Source organism: Syngnathoides biaculeatus, chromosome 16 (assembly GCF_019802595.1).
Source record: "Syngnathoides biaculeatus isolate LvHL_M chromosome 16, ASM1980259v1, whole genome shotgun sequence".
NCBI classification, from domain to species: Eukaryota; Metazoa; Chordata; class Actinopteri; order Syngnathiformes; family Syngnathidae; genus Syngnathoides; species Syngnathoides biaculeatus.
The window spans coordinates 21,534,701-21,553,899 of record NC_084655.1 but is presented as its reverse complement, the minus strand read 5'-3'; the positions used below and the strand labels follow the sequence as shown (position 1 = coordinate 21,553,899).

Sequence of the window (19,199 nt, the reverse complement as noted above, 5' to 3'; positions counted from 1 at the left end):
TACGATGAGGTGATTAAATATTTGCATGGTTTCACAGTCAGATTGGCACTCTGGGAGGGGGTGTATTTAAGTGGCCCGCGACAAAAAAAAAAAGGAGTTTGAGACCCCTCGAAGTTACGAAAGAATGGGGGCGGAAGTGTGGAACGGTTTCCTCACGGTCAGAGAACAAAAGATTCACGAGGTGGTTTCATTTCACACTTGACGAGTGGGCAGCCACTCCAGACAACTATTTGCATACAAGACTTTCCAAAGTTCATTTTCCATAATTTGGCCCCTTTTAAACAACGCCCGCGCGGCTGCGGGTTTGTCGCAACCAACGAATTCAATGTCCGTTATTTCTCACGGGCAGAGTGGAAATCCGAGCGTTCCGTGATGGATTGTGCCCGAACTCGGAGGTTCCGCGGTGCAAACACGGGAGAACGGAACAGCGCCGGAGGGGAAACGGGTCAAAAGCGGGAAGAAAGGTAGCGCGACCAAAACAAAGCAGCTCCAACTCCACTTCCTGGTCGACGAACACGACGGGGAATGCTAATAGCGGTGCTGACACCAGCACAAACGACAAATATTTACATCCCTCCCTCCCTCTTGTTCTCGCTCGCTTCATCAAGCGGCACCTCACCACGGCGACCGTTCCCCTCCCCCACGGCCCCCTCCGCTCGCTAAACGTCCGTCACCCGGAGGCTGGGAGCGTCGCGGCAGATGGTGAGCTGCTGACTGTGTGTCAGGCCACTAGCAGGACACCCAGCAGTTCCTGCTACTCCTCGCCCGCCTCCTCCGCCTCGACGCCCTCCAGCAGCACGCGGCCCAACCAGGTCACCTGCTGCCAGATGTGAAAAAAAAAAAAAATAAAAATTAAATAATAATAAATATGCGCACGGAAATAGGACTCGAAATTGCAATCTCCCTTGGAAATGCCTGTGAAGGCTTTTTGAATGAATTTTGAAATGTATGAATTGTAGACTGAGACTTGAACCTGAGAAAGATGAATTATTGGACGGATATCCATTTTTTTTGAGGCCTCCGGTAGTTTGGGGAAATTCTCATGGACAATCTGACTTTTTCAAAAAGTTATATATTTTGGAATGTTGAAAAGTGCTGAATTTACGATGTGTACTCCTGAGTTCAGGAGTTTTCTTGTATTATTTTCGTCAATATTTTTTTTCTTTTGTGCTGCTAGCATTTTAAATTAGCGTGATATGAATCAGTTTGGAAATGCCGAATTTCAGCTCAATTTGAAAACTTTGTTCATGAATCTTCATGGATTTCTTCTTGTGGGCCATGTGGAATTATGCAGGAATTCTGGGAACGTGAAAATGACTTTCCAGCATTTCCTGAAGGAAACTCCCGTTATTTCCAGCCCATGTGCCACAACTTTTTGCAACCTGCTTTCAACCCCATAGTTTATGTGGTAATGCGGCTAATTTGTGCAATTTTTTTCCAACAGCCGCAAGGGGGCACTCAAGCAGAAAAAATAAGAGTGACAACGGTGGAATATATGTGCCGAGGAAGTGACTTTTACCGGTATGTTTTTATTTTAACCGGCCCTGTTAGCGCCATGCTGCTGTGTTACTGCCGTGTCTCAATGATTTGGGTATGTTGATTTTCAACCAGCCCTGTTTGCACTATCCTGCTATGTTAAACTAAGCTAAGGTATTAAAACTTTGAAAACTCTTTCTGTGTACCGTCTGTCTTTGTAAATATCTCATGTTTCAATGTCGGTTTCAAAGTGAGCACTTGCGAGTTTTGCACATCTGCGGCCTATGAATGTACCAAATGGTATTTCCTATCCAAATGTACTGGGTGAAGCTTATAACTAGGTGCGCTCTGCAGGCCGGGAATTACGGTACATTTGAAAGGTTTCGATCGGTAAATTTGTAAAATGTCTCCATTCTTTTGTTTTTTTTTTCCTATGAAAATTGTGCCATTGTGGGGAAGATGGAAAGCCTAGAATGGAAAAATAGTTCTAGGGAACTCCTAAATGAGCTGAATATGTCGACAGTAGAATTATTTGAATCGAATGAGAATTTGCGAAATTTCCCCATCATTTCAAATATGTAAAACAGGGGTTAGGGAACCTATGGGTCGCGAGCCACACCTGGCTCTTTTGGTGCTTAGGTGCAGAGCCATCATAACGACATACTGTACGTGGGATTTCCGTCGTGCAGAGAGGGTTTGTCCTAGTGAGGTTGCCGTCGCTAGGTGTGGGAGGAAACGGAGATGACGTAGAGAGAGTTTGGCTTATTGAGTTGCCGTAGTTTTTTGCATGGTAGTCCATGTCCAGAGGTGGAGAAGGTCGGCACAACTAATTATGGAAACGCTTTTAACAAAGGTCGCTCAAAGAAAAAAAATATGAGGAATACTGACGTTTTTCAACAAGAACGGACGGAACTTTGTGGAGGGGGAGGGTTCTGCTGTGCCTTTAAATTCACAGATGGGGAGAATGCCGAAGCGTTCGTACTCGACATTCCCAATCAACAGTTTGCCAACTTCGCATAAAGACAAGATAATCAAACGAATAAAAGACACGCCTTTGTCGGCAAGAACTGTTCACCATCCGACCAGCATGATGGAAAATCAAATTGAATTTACGTTCACGATTAACGGACAGAAATATCAACGCCTGCGTGAAGCTTAATCTGACGATGTATGAAACAAGACTATCAAGCCATTAGCAAAACCAGGAAGCACCTAGCAACATCATAATGTTTATGATTATTGAAAAGAATTCAGAGACTTTATTGTACTCTAAAAGCGTTGGTTCTCCATAAATGCGCAAATACATCTGTATTTATTTTTTTATTTTTTATTTTTTGGATATTGCGTGGCTCTTTTGGAATCACGATTTAAAATATGAGGCATTTACGGCTCTCTCAGCCGAAAAGTTTCCCGACCCCCGTTGTAAAATGTGGAATTACGGGGAGAGCGGGACTTCTAGTCATGTCGCATGTATGACTTTGCACGTCCTGAATAATTGGAGACAATCAAACGGCTTGATGAGTGCGGAAATAAAAACTGGTGGAATAAGGTAAAAAAATGAAATAAAATCAAATACATAATGTTCCACACCCCGCAGGAAGCCACACATATGGCAGCATTACATGGCTAGATTCCCTTCTGATAGCGTTGCCGCGCTCCGACTCGTCAGCAAACGTTACTGACATTCACACATACCCCCCCCCCCTCCACACACACACACACACACACCCCACAGCTCGCCGAGACACGTTTGCTTAATCAAGTGCGGCGCGTTTCCAGCCCGGTCAGCAAGTTGATACGCTTACAAGCATACAACGGCGCCGCTCACATGTAAATATTACATCCTCATTTGCAATAACCCTCGTTTGAACGCATCGGCGGCGTTACGGGGGGGGTGTTGGGTCAGCCAAGTACGCGGCATGCAGCTTATAAATAAACAATATCCAATATACGGTATGTTGTCCAATAGGAGGGGAGTGAGGGGAAAACAGCAATATTGCATTCCAACTGCTTTCATCCTTGATTAAAGCGTTCATTTGCCCCGTTGTGTCACTATATTCATTTCATCAATATTTGCATTCATTTTTGGCCAATATCTGATTGATGTTGGGACGTGTTGGACCGCTCCCAAAAGAATCCAAATGTGGTTAAGGGCCAGACAAAAAAAAAAAAAAAAAGGGCTCTCGTTTATAATTTGAGCATGATGAATCCTGGCATTGTCGTATTTGGAATATGTCCGTTATGGCGAGGAAGAAGAAAAAAAAAATCCATTCATGAAAGGGAAAAAAAAAAAGTGCTCCTCATTGAGTACATTGAAGTGACACATTTTTGGATGCACCGCATCAACATTTCGGAAGGCAGCCAAATTGTAACAGCCTCCACAGGCCCGCCCGGGCTGCTCTCTCCAGAATTGTGGAAATCTGGACTCGTGATTTGGTGTCGTTGTGCCGGCGCGTCTGCGGGCTGAAACGGAATCAGCAATCTAAAGACGAATTTGCCCTGGAGTGGAAATGACAAAAATAAAAACTCTGCATGTAAAGCTGACTAATGTGTGTGTGTCTGACGTTCACTTTAATTAAAAACACATTCCTTTATATTCTCATGTATTTTTTTTTCTTAAATACAGTTGTCATTTTTTTGCTGAGAAGGAGAATTCTTGCTCATGATCGTTTTGGCAAAACAGTGCAATCATTTTTCCTTCCTGATCGGTTTCATGAACGCTAAAACCTGCTCAATATTTTTTTGAAACAAAATTCAAAAATGAAAAATGGAAGAGCGGCACGGTGGGTGCCGAGGAACTATGTTGAAATAAATTGAGGAGCTTAATTGGAAAAAAATAAGTGCTTTAGTGCCATCATTTTCTGACATCTGAAGGCAATTGTGACGCGAAATAATACTACATATATATATATATATATATATATATATATATATATATGTAGAGAGAGAGAGAGAGAGAGAGAGAGAGAGAGAGCCCTATGGGGGCACAAACCAGTGCAATCTGTAGGCCGGTCCCAAGCCCGGATAAATGCACAGGGTTGCGTCGGGAAGGGCATCCGGCGTAAAAACTGTGCCAAACAAATATGAGCGTTCATCTAAAGAATCCCATACCGGATCGGTCGTGGCCCGGGTTAACAACGCCCGCCCCCGGCACTGCTAACAGCTACTGTGGGTCGAAGACAAAGAAGAGGAGGAAACCGGATCCAGCGTCAGAAGAAAAAGAGGAATGCACAGAGTCTACAACTGAGTGTAGGGACTTTGAATGTTGGGACTATGACGGGAAAAGCTCAGGAGTTGGTTGACATGATGATTAGGAGAAAGGTTGATATTCTGTGCATCCAAGAGAGCAGGTGGAAAGGTAGTAAGGCTAGAAGTTTGGGAGCAGGGTTTAAATTATTCTACCACGGAGTAGATGGGAAGAGAAATGGAGTAGGGATATTTTAAAGGAAGAGCTGGCTAAGAATGTCTTGGAGGTAAAAAGAGTATCAGATCGAGTGATGAGACTAAAATTTGAAATTGAGGGTGTTATGTATAATGTGGTTAGCGGCTATGCACCACAGGTAGGATGTGACCTAGAGTTGAAAGAGAAATTCTGGAAGGAACTAGATGAAGTAGTTCTGAGCATCCCAGACAGCGAGAGAGTTGTGATTGGTGCAGATTGTAATGGACATATTGGTAAAGGAAACAGGGGCGATGAAGAAGTGATGGGTAAGTACGGCATCCAGGAAAGGAACTTTGAGGGACAGATGGTGGTGGACTTTGCAAAAAGGATGGAGATGGCTGTAGTGAACACTTATTTCCAGAAGAGGGAGGAACATATAGTGACCTACAAGAGCGGAGGTAGAACCACGCAGGTAGATTATATTTTGTGCAGACGATGTAATCTGAAGGAGGTTACTGACTGTAAAGTAGTGGTAGGGGAGAGTGTAGCTCGACAGCATAGGATGGTAGTATGTAGGATGATTCTGGTGGTGGGTAGGAAGATTAAGAAGACAAAGGTAGAGCAGAGAACCTGTGGTGGCAGCTGAGAAAGGAAGAATGTTGTGCGGCCTTCCGGAAAGAGGTGAGACAGGCTCTCGATGGACAACCGAAGCTCCCGGAAGACTGGACGACGACAGCCAAGGTGATCAGAGAGACAGGCAGGAGAGTACTTGGTGTGTCATCTGGTAGGAAAGGGGAGAAGGAGACTTGGTGGTGGAACCCCAAAATACAGGGGTCATACAAGGAAAGAGATTAGCGAAGAAGAAGTGGGATACTGAGAGGACTGAGGAGAGGCGAAAGGAGTACATCGAGATGCAACGTAGGGCAAAGGTAGAGGTGGCAAAGGCTAAACAAGAGGCATATGAAGACATGTACACCAGGTTGGACACGAAAGAAGGAGAAAAGGATCTCTACAGGTTGGCCAGACAGAGGGATAGAGACGGGAAGGATGTGCAGCAGGTTAGGCTGATTAAGGATAGAGATGGAAATGTGTTGACTGGTGCCAGTAGTGCGCTAAATAGATGGAAAGAATATAGAGAAGGAAGAGTTGAAGAGGCAAGTGTGAAGGACCAGGAAGTGGAAATGATTACTAAGGGGGAAGTCAGAAAGGCACGACAAAGGATGAAAAATGGAAAGGCAGTTGGTCCTGATGACATACCGGTAGAGGTATGGAAGCAATTTGGAGAGATGGCTGTGGAGTTTTTGACCAACTTATTCAACAGAATACTAGCGGGCGAAAAGATGCCTGAAGAATGGAGGAAAAGTGTTCTAGTTCCCATTTTTAAAAACAAAGGGGATGTTCAGAGCTGTGGGAACTATAGAGGAATAAAGTTGATGAGCCACACAATGAAGTTATGGGAAAGAGTAGTGGAGGCTAGACTCAGGACAGAAGTAAGTATCTGCGAGCAACAGTATGATTTCATGCCTAGAAAGAGTACCACAGACCATTATTTGCCGAGAACGTCAGAAGGAGCTGCATTGTGTCTTTGTAGAACTAGAGAAAGCCTATGACAGACTACCAAGAGAGGAACTGTGGTACTGCATGCGTAAGTCTGGTGTGGCAGAGAAATATGTTAAAATAGTACAGGACATGTATGATGGCAGCAGAACAATGGTGAGGTGTGCCTTAGGTGTGACAGAGGAATTTAAGGTGGAGGTGGGACTGCATCAGGGATCAGCTCTGAGCCCCTTCCTGTTTGCAGTGGTAATGGATAGGCTGACAGATGAGGTTAGACTGGAATCCCCTTGGACCACGACGTTCGCAGATGATATTGTGATCTGCAGTGAAAGCAGGGAGCAGGTGGAGGAACAATGGGAAAGATGGAGACATGCACTGGAAAGGAGAGGAATGAAGATTAGCCGAAGTAAAACAGAATATATGTGCGTGAATGAGAAAAGTGGAGGGGGAAGAGTGAGGCTACAGGGAGAAGAGATGGCGAGGGTGGACGACTTCAAATACTTGGGGTCAACAATCCAGAGCAATGGTGAGTGTGGTAAGGAAGTGAAGAAACGGGGTCCAAGCGGGGTGGAACAGTTGGCGGAAGGTGTCTGGTGTTCCATGTGACAGAAGAGTCTCAGCTACGATGAAGGGCAAAGTCTATAAAACAGTGGTGAGGTCGGCCATGATGGACGGATTAGACACGGTGGCGCTGAAGGGACAACAGGAAGCAGAACTGAAGGCGGCAGAAATGAAGATGCTGCGGTTCTCGCTCGGAGTGAGCAGGTTGGATAGGATTAGAAATGAGCTCATTAGAGGGACAGCCGAAGTTGGATGTTTTGGAGACGAGGTGAGAGAGAGCAGACTTCGATGGTTTGGACATGTTCAGAGGCGAGCGAGTGAGTATGTTGGTTGAAGGGTGCTGAGGATGGAGCTGCCGGGCAAAAGAGCGAGAGAGAGGAAAACCAAAGAAAAGGTTGATGGATGTTGTGAGGGAGGACATGAGGAAAGCCGGTGTTACAGAGAGGAGGATGCAGGAGATAGGCTAAGATGGCAAAAGATGACACGCTGTGGCGACCCCTAACGGGACAAGCCGAAAGAAAAGAAGAAGGAGAGAGAGAGAGAGAGAGAGAGAGAGAGAGAGAGAGAGAGCGAGAGAGAGAGAGAGGAGAGAGAGAGAGAGAGAGCGAGAGAGAGAGACACACACACACACACACACATATATAGGTGGCACGGTGGATAAGCTGGTAAAGCGTTTGCCTCATGGTTCTGAGAACCCGGGTTCGATCCCGGCCCCGCCTGTGTGTTCAATTTCCTCCCACATCCCCAAAACATGCAACATTAATTGGACTCTCTAAATTGCCCGTAGGTGTGATTGTGAGTGCGTCTGTTTGTCCCGATGTGCCCTGCGGTTGGCTGGCAACCAGTTCAGGGTGTAACCCCGCCTCCTCCCCGTTGACAGCTGGGATAGGCTCCTGCACTCCCCGCGACCCTTGTGAGGATAAGCTGCAAAGAAAATGGACGGATGGATATTAAAATGGAACAGTCGCTAATCAGGAAGTGACCTGAATCAGAATCTGGTTGAGTTGGGTGAGTCAAAATGACTGAGACGTTAGTATCAGCAAAGTAAATATTGGATAAATGAACAATTAGCTTAGCTTTAGCGCTCTACTTTTCTACTACTGTGCTACCTCTTTTGCATTTACTATCGTTTCCCGCAGTGTGGCTACCGTGTGCTGCCGCTCGCAGGTCAGGATTTGTATTGCAACCGACATCCAGGTTACTGATTGATTTATGGATGAAGTTGAATTCAAAAAGGAGAGAGAAATGTGCGCGTGTAGCCCATTTGAGGCTTTGGGTCAAGCGTGCGTGACGTACCTTGAGAGGACGGCGTGACGTTACCGAGCGCCACGGCGCACGTCAACACGATCCAGACTGCGAGAGCCATGGCGGACGGCGGTGGGCGAAGGTGACGTGGGGGAAGGTGACGAGCGGGCTCAGCTTACACCCACTTCGGGTTTCAACCTAAAACACCAAACACGGACGGGGGAGAGAGAGAGAGAAAAGAAGAAATACGTCATCGTTGTTGGTTTACAGCTGACAGCGGTCAGGTAGATTGACAGAGATGCAGGCGGCGGCGTGCGGCACGCCGCGGCGACAGCTGTCATCGCAAGCGGCTCGTCGCTCGGCTGCGATTGGACGCTTGATTGAACCGGACACCCGACATATGTCGTGGGGCTGTTAATGCGGCCGTATTCAACATGTGCGCGCGATGAAAAAATACTCATTCCGCGCGTGCGTGCGTACGTACGCGCGGGAGTCAGTCGGCAGTGCCGCAAGTCTCGCACATCTCATTTGCCTAATGAAATAAATCACAATCTGGAACTTTAGCTCTTGATTTTTTGACAGTAAAGCCTGCTCCGGCCCTCTGGGGGATTAAAGAGCGTAAACAGCCGAGACGTGACTGCCGAGGTTCGCCCCTGCTGAGCTTGCCGCCCGCCGCCGTCTGTGCGTGCGTGCGCCGATTTTTGGACTGCGGTGGCACGGCGGCGGCTTTCAGAGGATTGCTTTCATCCCTGCCAACCTCCGGCCCCTTCGTTTGATGGACGCCGGCAACGTCCAGACGAAGCGGAAATACAAGCGGAGAGGAAAGTCGCATCTCGATCAATAATTCATCAATCACGGGGTTTAGCTGGGGGACATTGAATGGGGATGCCACCATTTTATGAAGACAGTTTGGGGTAACTGAGTAACCGACCGCTAAACAAATCAGTAACCGACCGACCGACCCGTTAGCCAAACAATCAACCTGTCATGAGCGAGAATGAACCAAGAGGGGCGTGGCCTGGCCACCGCTTCGGGTCAACGGTCACAGCTGTTTTGCATGAGGCACTGTGATTAAACCAAGTATTTAAGTTTGAGTTTTGGCATTGGCATTTGCCAGTTTGTTGCCGTGACTTAATGAGTTGCGTTCACTGCCAGCGGAAATCTCCGCCACTGAGAGAAAGTGTAGCGTGAGCTATCCTCGTCAGAGCGATTCTGTGCCACCATACTTTAGCCCCGTCTTAGTTCATGTTTTCAAGTTTGCCTCCGAGTCGTCAGACCTCGCTTCATGTTTTTGGATTATGCTTATAGCCTGGCGTTGTTGTGCCTCTGCCTTCTCGGACTGCTTACGCCGTGTATGACCTCAGCTTTGACTAAAACTATGCCTAACATCATGCCCTCGTCTCGGAGTCCTAGATTTGGGCCCAACCGCGACACAACCGACACGTCTGATCAACCTAAAGGCAAACGATTCGCCCGCTAATTGATCAACCGGTGGCCTAACAGCCAACTAGCTAAATAAACAATTACAATATCAAATAAAATATGAAATATTTATAATGTGGTTTGAAAAGAATATGGCGGCTCCTCCTCTATTCAGCATCTCTTCATCATCCCCTTTCCTCCTCTTCCTCCTCCTCTTTCACGCACCCCTCCCGGCGCTGACCTTCTCTGATATTTACCCCCCTCCCCATCGGTAGCGCCCGGCCCCCAGCCGCGACCTGCCGGGCGTCGCCCCGCGCGCTGGCGCAGCGGCTAAGGGCGCCGACGTCGTGAGGCGCAACGGGCATCTCCCCCCGCGTACTGCGTGCAGACGGCTCGTGTTCGGGTTTGAAATCCGCCGGCGCCCGCGATGACCAGCAGCTGAGAGTAAAGGACAAGTCCGCAAGGAGCGCACGCCAGAGAAAAACAAGAGTAAAGAGACAGTAATAACTGGTAATAGATGTGCCAGAGGACGGCAGCTCCCCCCACCTCGCTGCAATTTAACGCTCAGAAACCAGCCGCCTCCCGCTGAGTGAAGCCCCCTTGTTTCTTTCCCTCTCTTAAACTTTTGAGCTTTTAATAAGAAAAATCAGTCTTCCTCCGCCCCTCCCCTGTAACTGCTTCGGTCTGAGCCTTCGGACAATAGCTCTCCTGCGGCCTCAGCAGATGAGGAGAGCAGGGAGGGAGGTCATAATGACAGTGGAGGGGAAAAGTGCGAGCTGGAAAAATGGTTTCTATTTTGTGAAAAAAAAAAAAAAAAAAAAAAAAGAAAGCCGGCAGTGTGCGGCTTTTAATGTAGTGGGAAGGAATGATGGATTAAAAGAAACAACGGCATGACAAGACGAGGAAACCAGGGCGCAGAAGCAAAAGAGTTAGAAAACAGAAAACGGAAGAATGAATGAGCTGGGGAAGTGTTTCTCTACGACAATAAATAAACCGCAGGAAATTTTCTGGAGGGGGGTAAAAGTTTTCCCTCGAAAAATACTACTGGTCTTAAAAATGGTTTATTCTTAAAAAAAAATCCTTAACAAGGTTCTCACTCAAATAATTCAACTTTGTTCTAAAAAAAAAAAATCAATTCCAAAAATTCCCCCAAAAATACAATGTACAAAAAAAATACAATCTCCAAAAGTATTTTTTTTTTTTCAAAAATTCAACAAAAGCAACAGTTTTTCATGAGATTCGCTATTTCCGACATAGACTCGGATTTATTCTCACAAACTCTTGATTTCAAGAAATAATATTCTTATAGTGCCGTCTCCAGGTCGGGGATGAGATCCTTCCCCAAGTGGAGGAGTTCAGGTTTGTTGGGGTCTTGTTCACGAGTGAGGGAAGATCGACAGACGGATCGGCGCAGCGTCTGCAGTGATGCGGACTTTGTGGTGAAGAGGGAACTAAGTCCAAAGGCGAAGTTCTCAATTCACCAGTCTTTCTATGTTCCTACCCTCACCTATGCGCATGAGCTGTGTGTCGTGACCGAAAGAACAAGATCCCGGATACAAGTGGCTGAAATGAGTTTCCTCTGCAGGGTATCCAGGCTCTCCCTTAGAGAACGGGTGAGAAACTCAGTCATCAGGGAAGGGCTCGGTGTCGAGCCGCTACTCCTCCGCATTGAGAGGAGCCAGATGAGGTGGCTGGGGGATCTGATCCGGATGCCTGCCGGACGCCTCCCTGGTGAGGTGTTCTGGGCATGTCCCACTGGAAAGAAACCCAGAGGAAGACCCAGGACACGCTGGAGAAACTATGTCTCTTGGTTGGCTTGGGAACGCCTCGGGATCCCTCTGGAAGAGCTGGAAGAAGCGGCTGGGGAAAGGGAAGTCTGGGTATCCCTGCTGAAGCTACTTCCCCCATGACCCGACCCAGAAATGCGGTAGAGAATGGATGGATGGACAAAACTAGGAACAAATGAGCTAAGGGAGAGTTTTTCTACCACAAAAAAGACACGGCACGAGAAGAAGTACGTAAAAAAAAAAAAAAAAAAGAGAACAATGGTGGCAGTTTTTCCAGATTGTTGGCGGCCATTGGATGAGTCAGCTCACCTCAGGGTGCATCTTTGGTAACTTGGGACCCCGCGAGATGTGTGGAGCCCGAAGCCACCCGCCGACCTTTTGCACTGGATCGCGTACGCCGATATTTTTAACGGAGCACAAAAGACGGCATCCCCGCGAGACTGCGGGAGAACGATTTCTCGCTTACGGGCGGGGAAAGGACGACACCCGCGGCAAGATGGCGACCGTTTTTTTTTTTTTTTTAAATCCTCGTCCCGCCGTCACCTTGCGCGCCTGCCGTTATTCATTTGCGGGTGGCCTTGATCCAAAGCAAATAGCCTCATTATCCTCTTCCGCTGGATCATTTCGATAATCACCGTGATCATTAAGATCGGTTTGCTTTCCATCCAGAACAGCGTGTCTCTCAATGCACGCCGGCTGACAGGGGCCATTTTTCCATCACACAAAAAGAAGAAGCTTTTCGGAACATTACCCAATCCGAATGGAAAAGGAGGAGGAACAAAGAGTTTGCATGGACGGGCGGCTTTTGCTGAACAGTGAGGAAAAGCTGCCCAAGTTCAACTTCGGGTCCGCTCACGCTGGAGAAACGCAGACGCTGCAGACAAAAGTGCGACTGTATAAATATGGCTTTTTGAATATGAAATGATTTTGCGGTTCTTCAGTTTTCCTGAGAAAAATTCGATTGAAAACTTCTCTCATTTTTCTGAAGAGAAAACCAATTTTGGGACTTTTTTCTAGCGACGACAACTTGCTTTTTCTTCAATAAAAACTCACCAAACTTTACTTCCCCAAACGATTGATGTTTTCCTTATCTTCTTCTTCTTTTCCTTTCGGTTTGTCCCGTTAGGGGTCGCCACAGCGTGTCATCTTTTGCCATCTTAGCCTATCTCCTGCATCCTCCTCTCTGTAACACCGGCTGTCCTCATGTCCTCCCTCACAACATCCATCAACCTTTTCTTTGGTTTTCCTCTCTCTCGCTCTTTTGCCCGGCAGCTCCATCCTCAGCACCCTTCAACCAACATACTCACTCGCTCGCCTCTGAACATGTCCAAACCATCGAAGTCTGCTCTCTCGAATCTTGTCTCCAAAACATCCAACTTTGGCTGTCCCTCTATTGAGCTCATTTCTAGTCTTATCCAACTTGGTCACTCCGAGCGAGAACCTCAACATCTTCATTTCTGCCGCCTCAGGTTCTGCTTCCTGTTGTCTCTTCAGTGCCACCGTCTCTAATCCGTCCATCATGGCCGGCCTCACCACTGTTTTATAAACTTTGCCCTCCATCCTAAGCGGAGACTCTTCTGTCACATAGAACACCAGACACCTTCCGCCAACTGTTCCACCCCGCTTGGACCCCGTTTCTTCACTTCCTTACCACACTCCCCATTGCTCTGTATTGTTGACCCCAAGTATTTGAAGTCGTCCACCCTGGCCATCTCTTCTCCCTGGAGCTTCACTCTTCCCCCTCCGCCCCTCTCAATCACGCACATATATTCTGTTTTACTTTGGCTAATCTTCATTCCTCTCCTTCCCTTATATTACAAACATAAAAATATAATCAACACTGCTTGATTCTGAAGGTCTGATCTCATTTTCCGTCCAGCAAAAATACTCCTTCCAGGGTCCGTTTGCGAATTGTATTTTTTATATTTTGCTGTCTACTCTGGAATAGAATCATTACAGCCAAACTTATGATCTCCATTAGTCTCAGCAATAATTGCAGCTGTGGGACTATTTGTCCATATTTGAGATCAGAGGTCCTCCGACTCGCCGTCCTCATTCATCCCGAAGTTGAAGTCGGCCGGTGCTGTCATGTTCTTCCACATCTGGCGTAAATATTTCCATAAGATTTAAGACTCGGGGGAAGGAGTAAGCTAGCTGTCGAGATCAACCCTATAAAGCAAATGTTCTCTTTTTTTTTTTTTTTTTTTAAATACGACTGCGAACCAGATTGTACATTAACACTGCGCTTAAAAAGTAATCGCGATACAACCGCGCTACACTCAGGCAGTGATTCCAGCGTACTGTAGCACACTTTGTGGAATCATCGCCATAAAGTGTGAGACGGAAGCAAGTCAAGAGTGAGTCATGGCTCCTGCACGCCGCTGCTGATTGCGGTTTCTGTTTCACAACTAGACGGCCAAGCGAAGGGGCGCCAATGACATCGTGCGCGCAAAAGCCCACCGGCATCCCGACACGTTTCGAGATGGGTTTCGTCTCGGCGTCGACGGCCGCATGCAAAGCGGCGGGTGGAACAAAAACGTGTAAATGTACTTGTTTATGAAATATCTCCCCGGTGGTCACCTCGGCCCTTGCGCAATGAGAACGTTTCCATCACACGTATTTTCCATTTCCTGTGCCGGTGCCTCGGATGACAGTAAATCGCGGTCGGGAAGGGGGGACGATTTGCCGCCTAGCAACAGGCGGCAACCAAATGGCACAATCACGCCGCACTTACAAATCACAGCGCGATGACGCATGAAATATTGGTAATCACGCAAAAATAAACTACCGACCCAGACGCAAATTGGAATAAATCAAGAAGCAGACACAATTTGCTTTTTTTTCCTTTTTTTTGTTCATTCTTCATTCTTATTATGATTATTATTTCAGACTCTCCAAGAACAAGGTCCACGCGGGATTATCGCAGTTTGATGGGACTACTGAGGATGACAAAAAAGGTACACGATCCTCCCTGGGGTGGGGCCCTCGGGGTGGGGCCCTCCCTCAAATTTGGCCCGTGACTCATCGGTGCTGAAACTTTGTCGCACTCGTTCCTCCTCCCGCTGCCCTCGGAGTAAGACGACAAGAAGCAATACGACGAGGTGGCGCAATAAAAGCGAAGGGAATCATTAATTACACCTTCACCTCAATGAAACTAATCACGTTCTTAAACGGATATAATCGCGTGACGGATGTGGCGAATCGTCATCACCATCACCCCCCCACCCCCCCCCCGCCCCCGCCCCCGAGGCCATCCGGTCTCGTCGAGCGTTGGCTGTCAACAAGACGTCTGATGCCCAATTTGATTTAATGGTTTCATAACCTCTGCCAAGAAAATTCAATTATCATCCGTCTTTGTTTGTTTGATCGCAGGCAGCAGTAAGCAGACAAAAAAAAAAAAAAAGTTCTACTCTCATTGCACTTCTGACAACAGTCGGGCATGCTCAGAGTTATGATGAGATGAGAATAGTGAAATTATTGGCAACACCAGATGTGCCGTTCGGCGTAAGGCTGGGAAATAAAAAATAGAATCTAATAACTCCTCGGCTAAGCTAAAATGACAGCTAAAAAACAGGTCCATGCAGAATTTCTCCCTCGAAGGAACCACGTTTGGCCCACCAGAACCAACGTTTCACACGGACATTTATTGCAGGTGGACGCGGCGTTGACCCAATAATAATTTTTTCCAAAAATGACAGAAGCGTCTTTATGTGACTTTCAGGCAGTGTCCAATGTGCATTCAGAAGTGGCAGGCATTAAAAAACAAAAACCAGCAGACATTCCATTCCCGCTTGCTAGCAAATTGCTAGAGGCTAAGTGACTCTCTGTCGTTGTTTGTATCTTTTTATTTTTCCAAAATATTTTTTCTCAAAAAGGCTGTCTATTGTCGGAATGCATGAATATTCTGAGTAGTGGTGGCTGTTTTTGAGATAATTTGCAAATAAAGATGATTCAGATTTTTTGAAAGTAAATCCCCATTGTGAGCTAATGCTAATTCTAGCTAGCCGTTCAATAGGGTTTTTTTTTTCCCCATTGACTTTTAGCATTAGGCTACCAAATTTCTAAAATGATCATGTGTGTGTGTTGCATTTAAAAATATAGTGGGTGTAATTGATTTTGTTGCGTTTAGTTTAACAGTCGTTTAACTGTTTGATGCACGTTAAGATTGTGTTTTTGTGCGAGTGTCCCACATGAAATTCAAATATGCTTTGGCACAGCTCTGCGTGCCATTACAGTACAGCTACGCTAAACAGATAAATTAGGAGAGTTTATTGTCAGTCAGACCAAATTTTATCTTTAAAACTAAAAGATGGGAAAATCATCTTAAGCACAATTGTTTCACCCCACCACCGTCCTTTCAAATTCTGCGTCTGTACAGCTTGAGTACAAAGCCTGAATCAATACCACCGCATAGAATAGAATATGATAGCATCTTGTATAAACCAGACCCCCCCCCCCTTCCACCCCGACCCCCTCCTTTCTCTTATCTTCCAGTTGGACCCGTATCTCTAATCTTCTTAATCCCTTTTTGGTGACGCTATCGCTGGCCAAGGAAACATAATAGCATTAGATATCATTCCTTCCAAACAAGCAGATTGTATTACATTTGCATTGACACTCAGTGGCGGTGAGAACCGATGGTCTGGTTTGGATAGCAGGACGAATAATGGCGCTCATCTTTTGGGGTTGTGTGTGTGTGTGTGTGTGGGGGGGGGGGGGTCAGACCATCCTAACATGGTGGGTTAGTCGAGGCCGGATTTGCGGCCCGGCTGTTTATATAATGACCCCATTGAGCCGGGCCGTGTGCAGACGGAACATCAGAGCTCTTGTGATGGCCCGCGTGTGAGAGCCCGTGTGTTTGATTACTGAGTCGCGCGCGGCGAGGGGGAGTCCGCCGCGTCAATTGGGAGGAATACGAGACTCCCCCTCCCGAGTCGGCTTACTCGCCAGGAAACGGCCGGTGACGAGAGAAAGGGCTGAGACTTTCACGGTCACGTGACCTTTTGGGCAAATCCAGCACAACGATTGGTTGAAATTGCAGTGCTGCCTTGACATTTGAGTGATCCCGCTACACATTTTTTTGAAAAAACAGCTGTGATTCTAATTATTTGTTTTGCTTTGACATGTGAGCAAAAACGATACGCGAGCGCTATACAGCGATAGTGAACTCAATGCATTTCACAAAAAGTTGTAGTGAATAATTCTAAAAAGATAAAAAATGAAAAAAAAAAATCAAGGTATTGCCAAACCCAGATGAAGTTTACTGTCAAAAAGGTGGCTCAACACGTAGACAAATAACGTGAGAACACTCAGACGCATATATTCTTTATCCTCTGCAAGGAACAACTCATATTAATGTGGATTCCCCAAGTGGCCAACATGCGCACAACAGGAGTAGCACAATGTCCATTGAATTAAAGAGACAAAACTCCCAGAAATGGGTTTATTGAATTTATTTTATAAAGTATAATAAATACTATTTTTGTTTTTCTTTTTTTTTTTTTACAAATATTTTTGTTGTTTTTTGGGAGGGCGGAACGCATTTTTATTCATTTCGATTAGAGGGAAAAAAGACGAGATTTTTGTATGTTTGTTTTGCATTATGAGCTTGATCATGCAACAAATGAAGCTCGTATATCAAGGCCACACGATTTTGTGGTTATTAGGACCGACCCCACCGCTACAATGCAGAGTTGAATTTTTTTTTTTTTTTTTTTTTTTTTTTTTTAGGCGCATCTGGCGCATCGACGCGTCCAGGCTCTTTTTTTTTCCCCATCACCCACTCACAACCACCACGTTCACATTTGATATATTCTTTTTTTTTTTTTTTTTTGCTACGTCAATAGGGAATATAACACAAGTCGGCTATCTGGCGGCAGCAGCGTGAGGAAACAGAGGCAGGCGGAGTAAAACGGACAGACTTTAATGGACGAGCGCTTTAAGGGAATGTAAATGAGACGAGGGAACGTGCAGAGCTGTGCGGGGATATCAAAACCGGACTGGTGAGGTTGTCAGAGAGGGGAAAAAAAAAAAAAAAAGGAGAAGAAAGACCTCCTGTCACTTCATTCGAAAGATAGACGGCGGCACTTGTCCACGTGCACACCAGACCACAACCGATTCGTCCTTTTCAAGTAACAAAGAGCCAGGAAGGCACTCCGGATGACTTACACACGTACGACATTGCAGTACGTGGCAGCCCCACAATGTACACACTTTTGCTTCACGCGTAGGGAAACGTTCACACAATAGAAGGTGAAACGAGGGGAACTGTTGCATAAGGACCTCGGAAATCTTCAGGTACGCGATAACAGCGCAATTACCAATGTAAGACACACAAGTAATTGTGGAATAACCGCGGCCTTGCCGACTTTTAACGGTCAGATAAACAGAAGCTTGCTAATTACGTCACGGTGCGCTAACTTTATTAGGGTTTTAAGCTCGACTTACAGTTAATTTACGACGTGAACTTTCCGCACATTCCATTAACCTTTGGAAAGAAGTTGAAAGAATCCTCCAAAGCCGCCTCCCAGAGTCATTACGGCGCACGAAGTTGTGCAAATCCACATTGGTCCAAATTCCGTTGGAGAAAAAATAGAAGAAAATTCGACATGAAATGCTCATTTATGTGCACTTTTGGGTTGGGGGGCAATTTTTGGGGGCGAATTTTGCACGACGATCAGACCAATCGACTTTCTTTCCTTCAACTAGAAAGTTTGTGTTGCTGCATCAAGCTGGGATTTATTTATTTATTTTTTTTATGGCAGAATTGGGGGACGATGATCAGACCAAAATGACTTTGCATTTTCGTCAGGCTGCACACGAGCACTTCGTGCGCACTTGTATTTGTGGATTTTTTTTGGGTGACAAATTGGATCTGCTGGCGAGCACGCACACAAGGTTGGCAGGTCTGCATACCGCATGAATATTTCCGAGCGGCGGTGGCAGTCGGTCGGATTGTTTTCTTAATCCGGGCCGGCCTTCTCCGACGCGGTCCCGTGATCTCTCGTGGCAAGCGCCGACCTTGTCAGCGCTCATTACGTCCGCCGGGACAGGAGGTAGCGTCCTCGCCCGTCAACGCTCGGCCCCGTGACGGCCCGCCGGGAAGCGACCTCGGCGCTCCACCTGCGCCGTCGCACTGACGCCGGGCTGCGGACTTGATATCCAAACAGTCGCAGAGGCCGACGTGCGTGTCCACTGGTGCGAGGTCGGGTTATTTGGACAAGTGTGAAACCTTCGCTGGTCTCATGATTCCATTACAAAAATTCAATTTTGATGCACCGGGATGAGTCACATCGGTTGGCGACTGTTCTCCTTGAAACATGGAACAGTTGGAGATGAAAAAGTTTGTAGAAAGTCCAACTCATTTCTCCCGTACAGATTAGAGGCCATTTTCGTTTCATCTCGAAAGCAGAATGTCAAGATCTGAAAATCACTAACATTTTGTCAGCGGCGGATGTTAGAAAGCAGCAAAGTGCTTCCAAACTGCCGAGCTCGTGACGCACACCAGCGTTTGCCAAGCTGGAAAGGGTTGGGAGGGGGGGGGGGTCAAATTAGACACGGACCCGGATCAGTCACCCTGTCGTCAATGTCGTCGGCCTCACAAATCAATAGAGGCAAATGAATTATTCACTCCAACCATGAGAGGTAAACAACAAGAGTGACTGATAACTTACAAGACGGTGAGCCGCCGCCGCGTGATTATGCTAATGTTCTGAAATGGAACTTCGCGCCTCCGCCTCGGCCGGATCGAATGTTCCCGCTTGTCCCGC

General features: G+C 46.7%; 1 protein-coding gene across 7 annotated transcripts in view; it reads right to left on the bottom strand.

Moving 5' to 3' along the window:
- The window catches only part of adgrl1a (adhesion G protein-coupled receptor L1a), a 266,475-nt gene that overhangs the window by 96,155 nt on the left and 151,121 nt on the right, over positions 1–19,199 (bottom strand). For all 7 annotated transcript variants that reach the window (XM_061847086.1, XM_061847084.1, XM_061847087.1 and 4 more), the window contains one exon: positions 8,273–8,419. In XM_061847086.1, coding sequence (XP_061703070.1) covers positions 8,273–8,342 — 70 coding nt within the window. In that variant the 5' untranslated portion in view covers positions 8,343–8,419. The remainder of the gene's footprint in view (positions 1–8,272; positions 8,420–19,199) is intronic.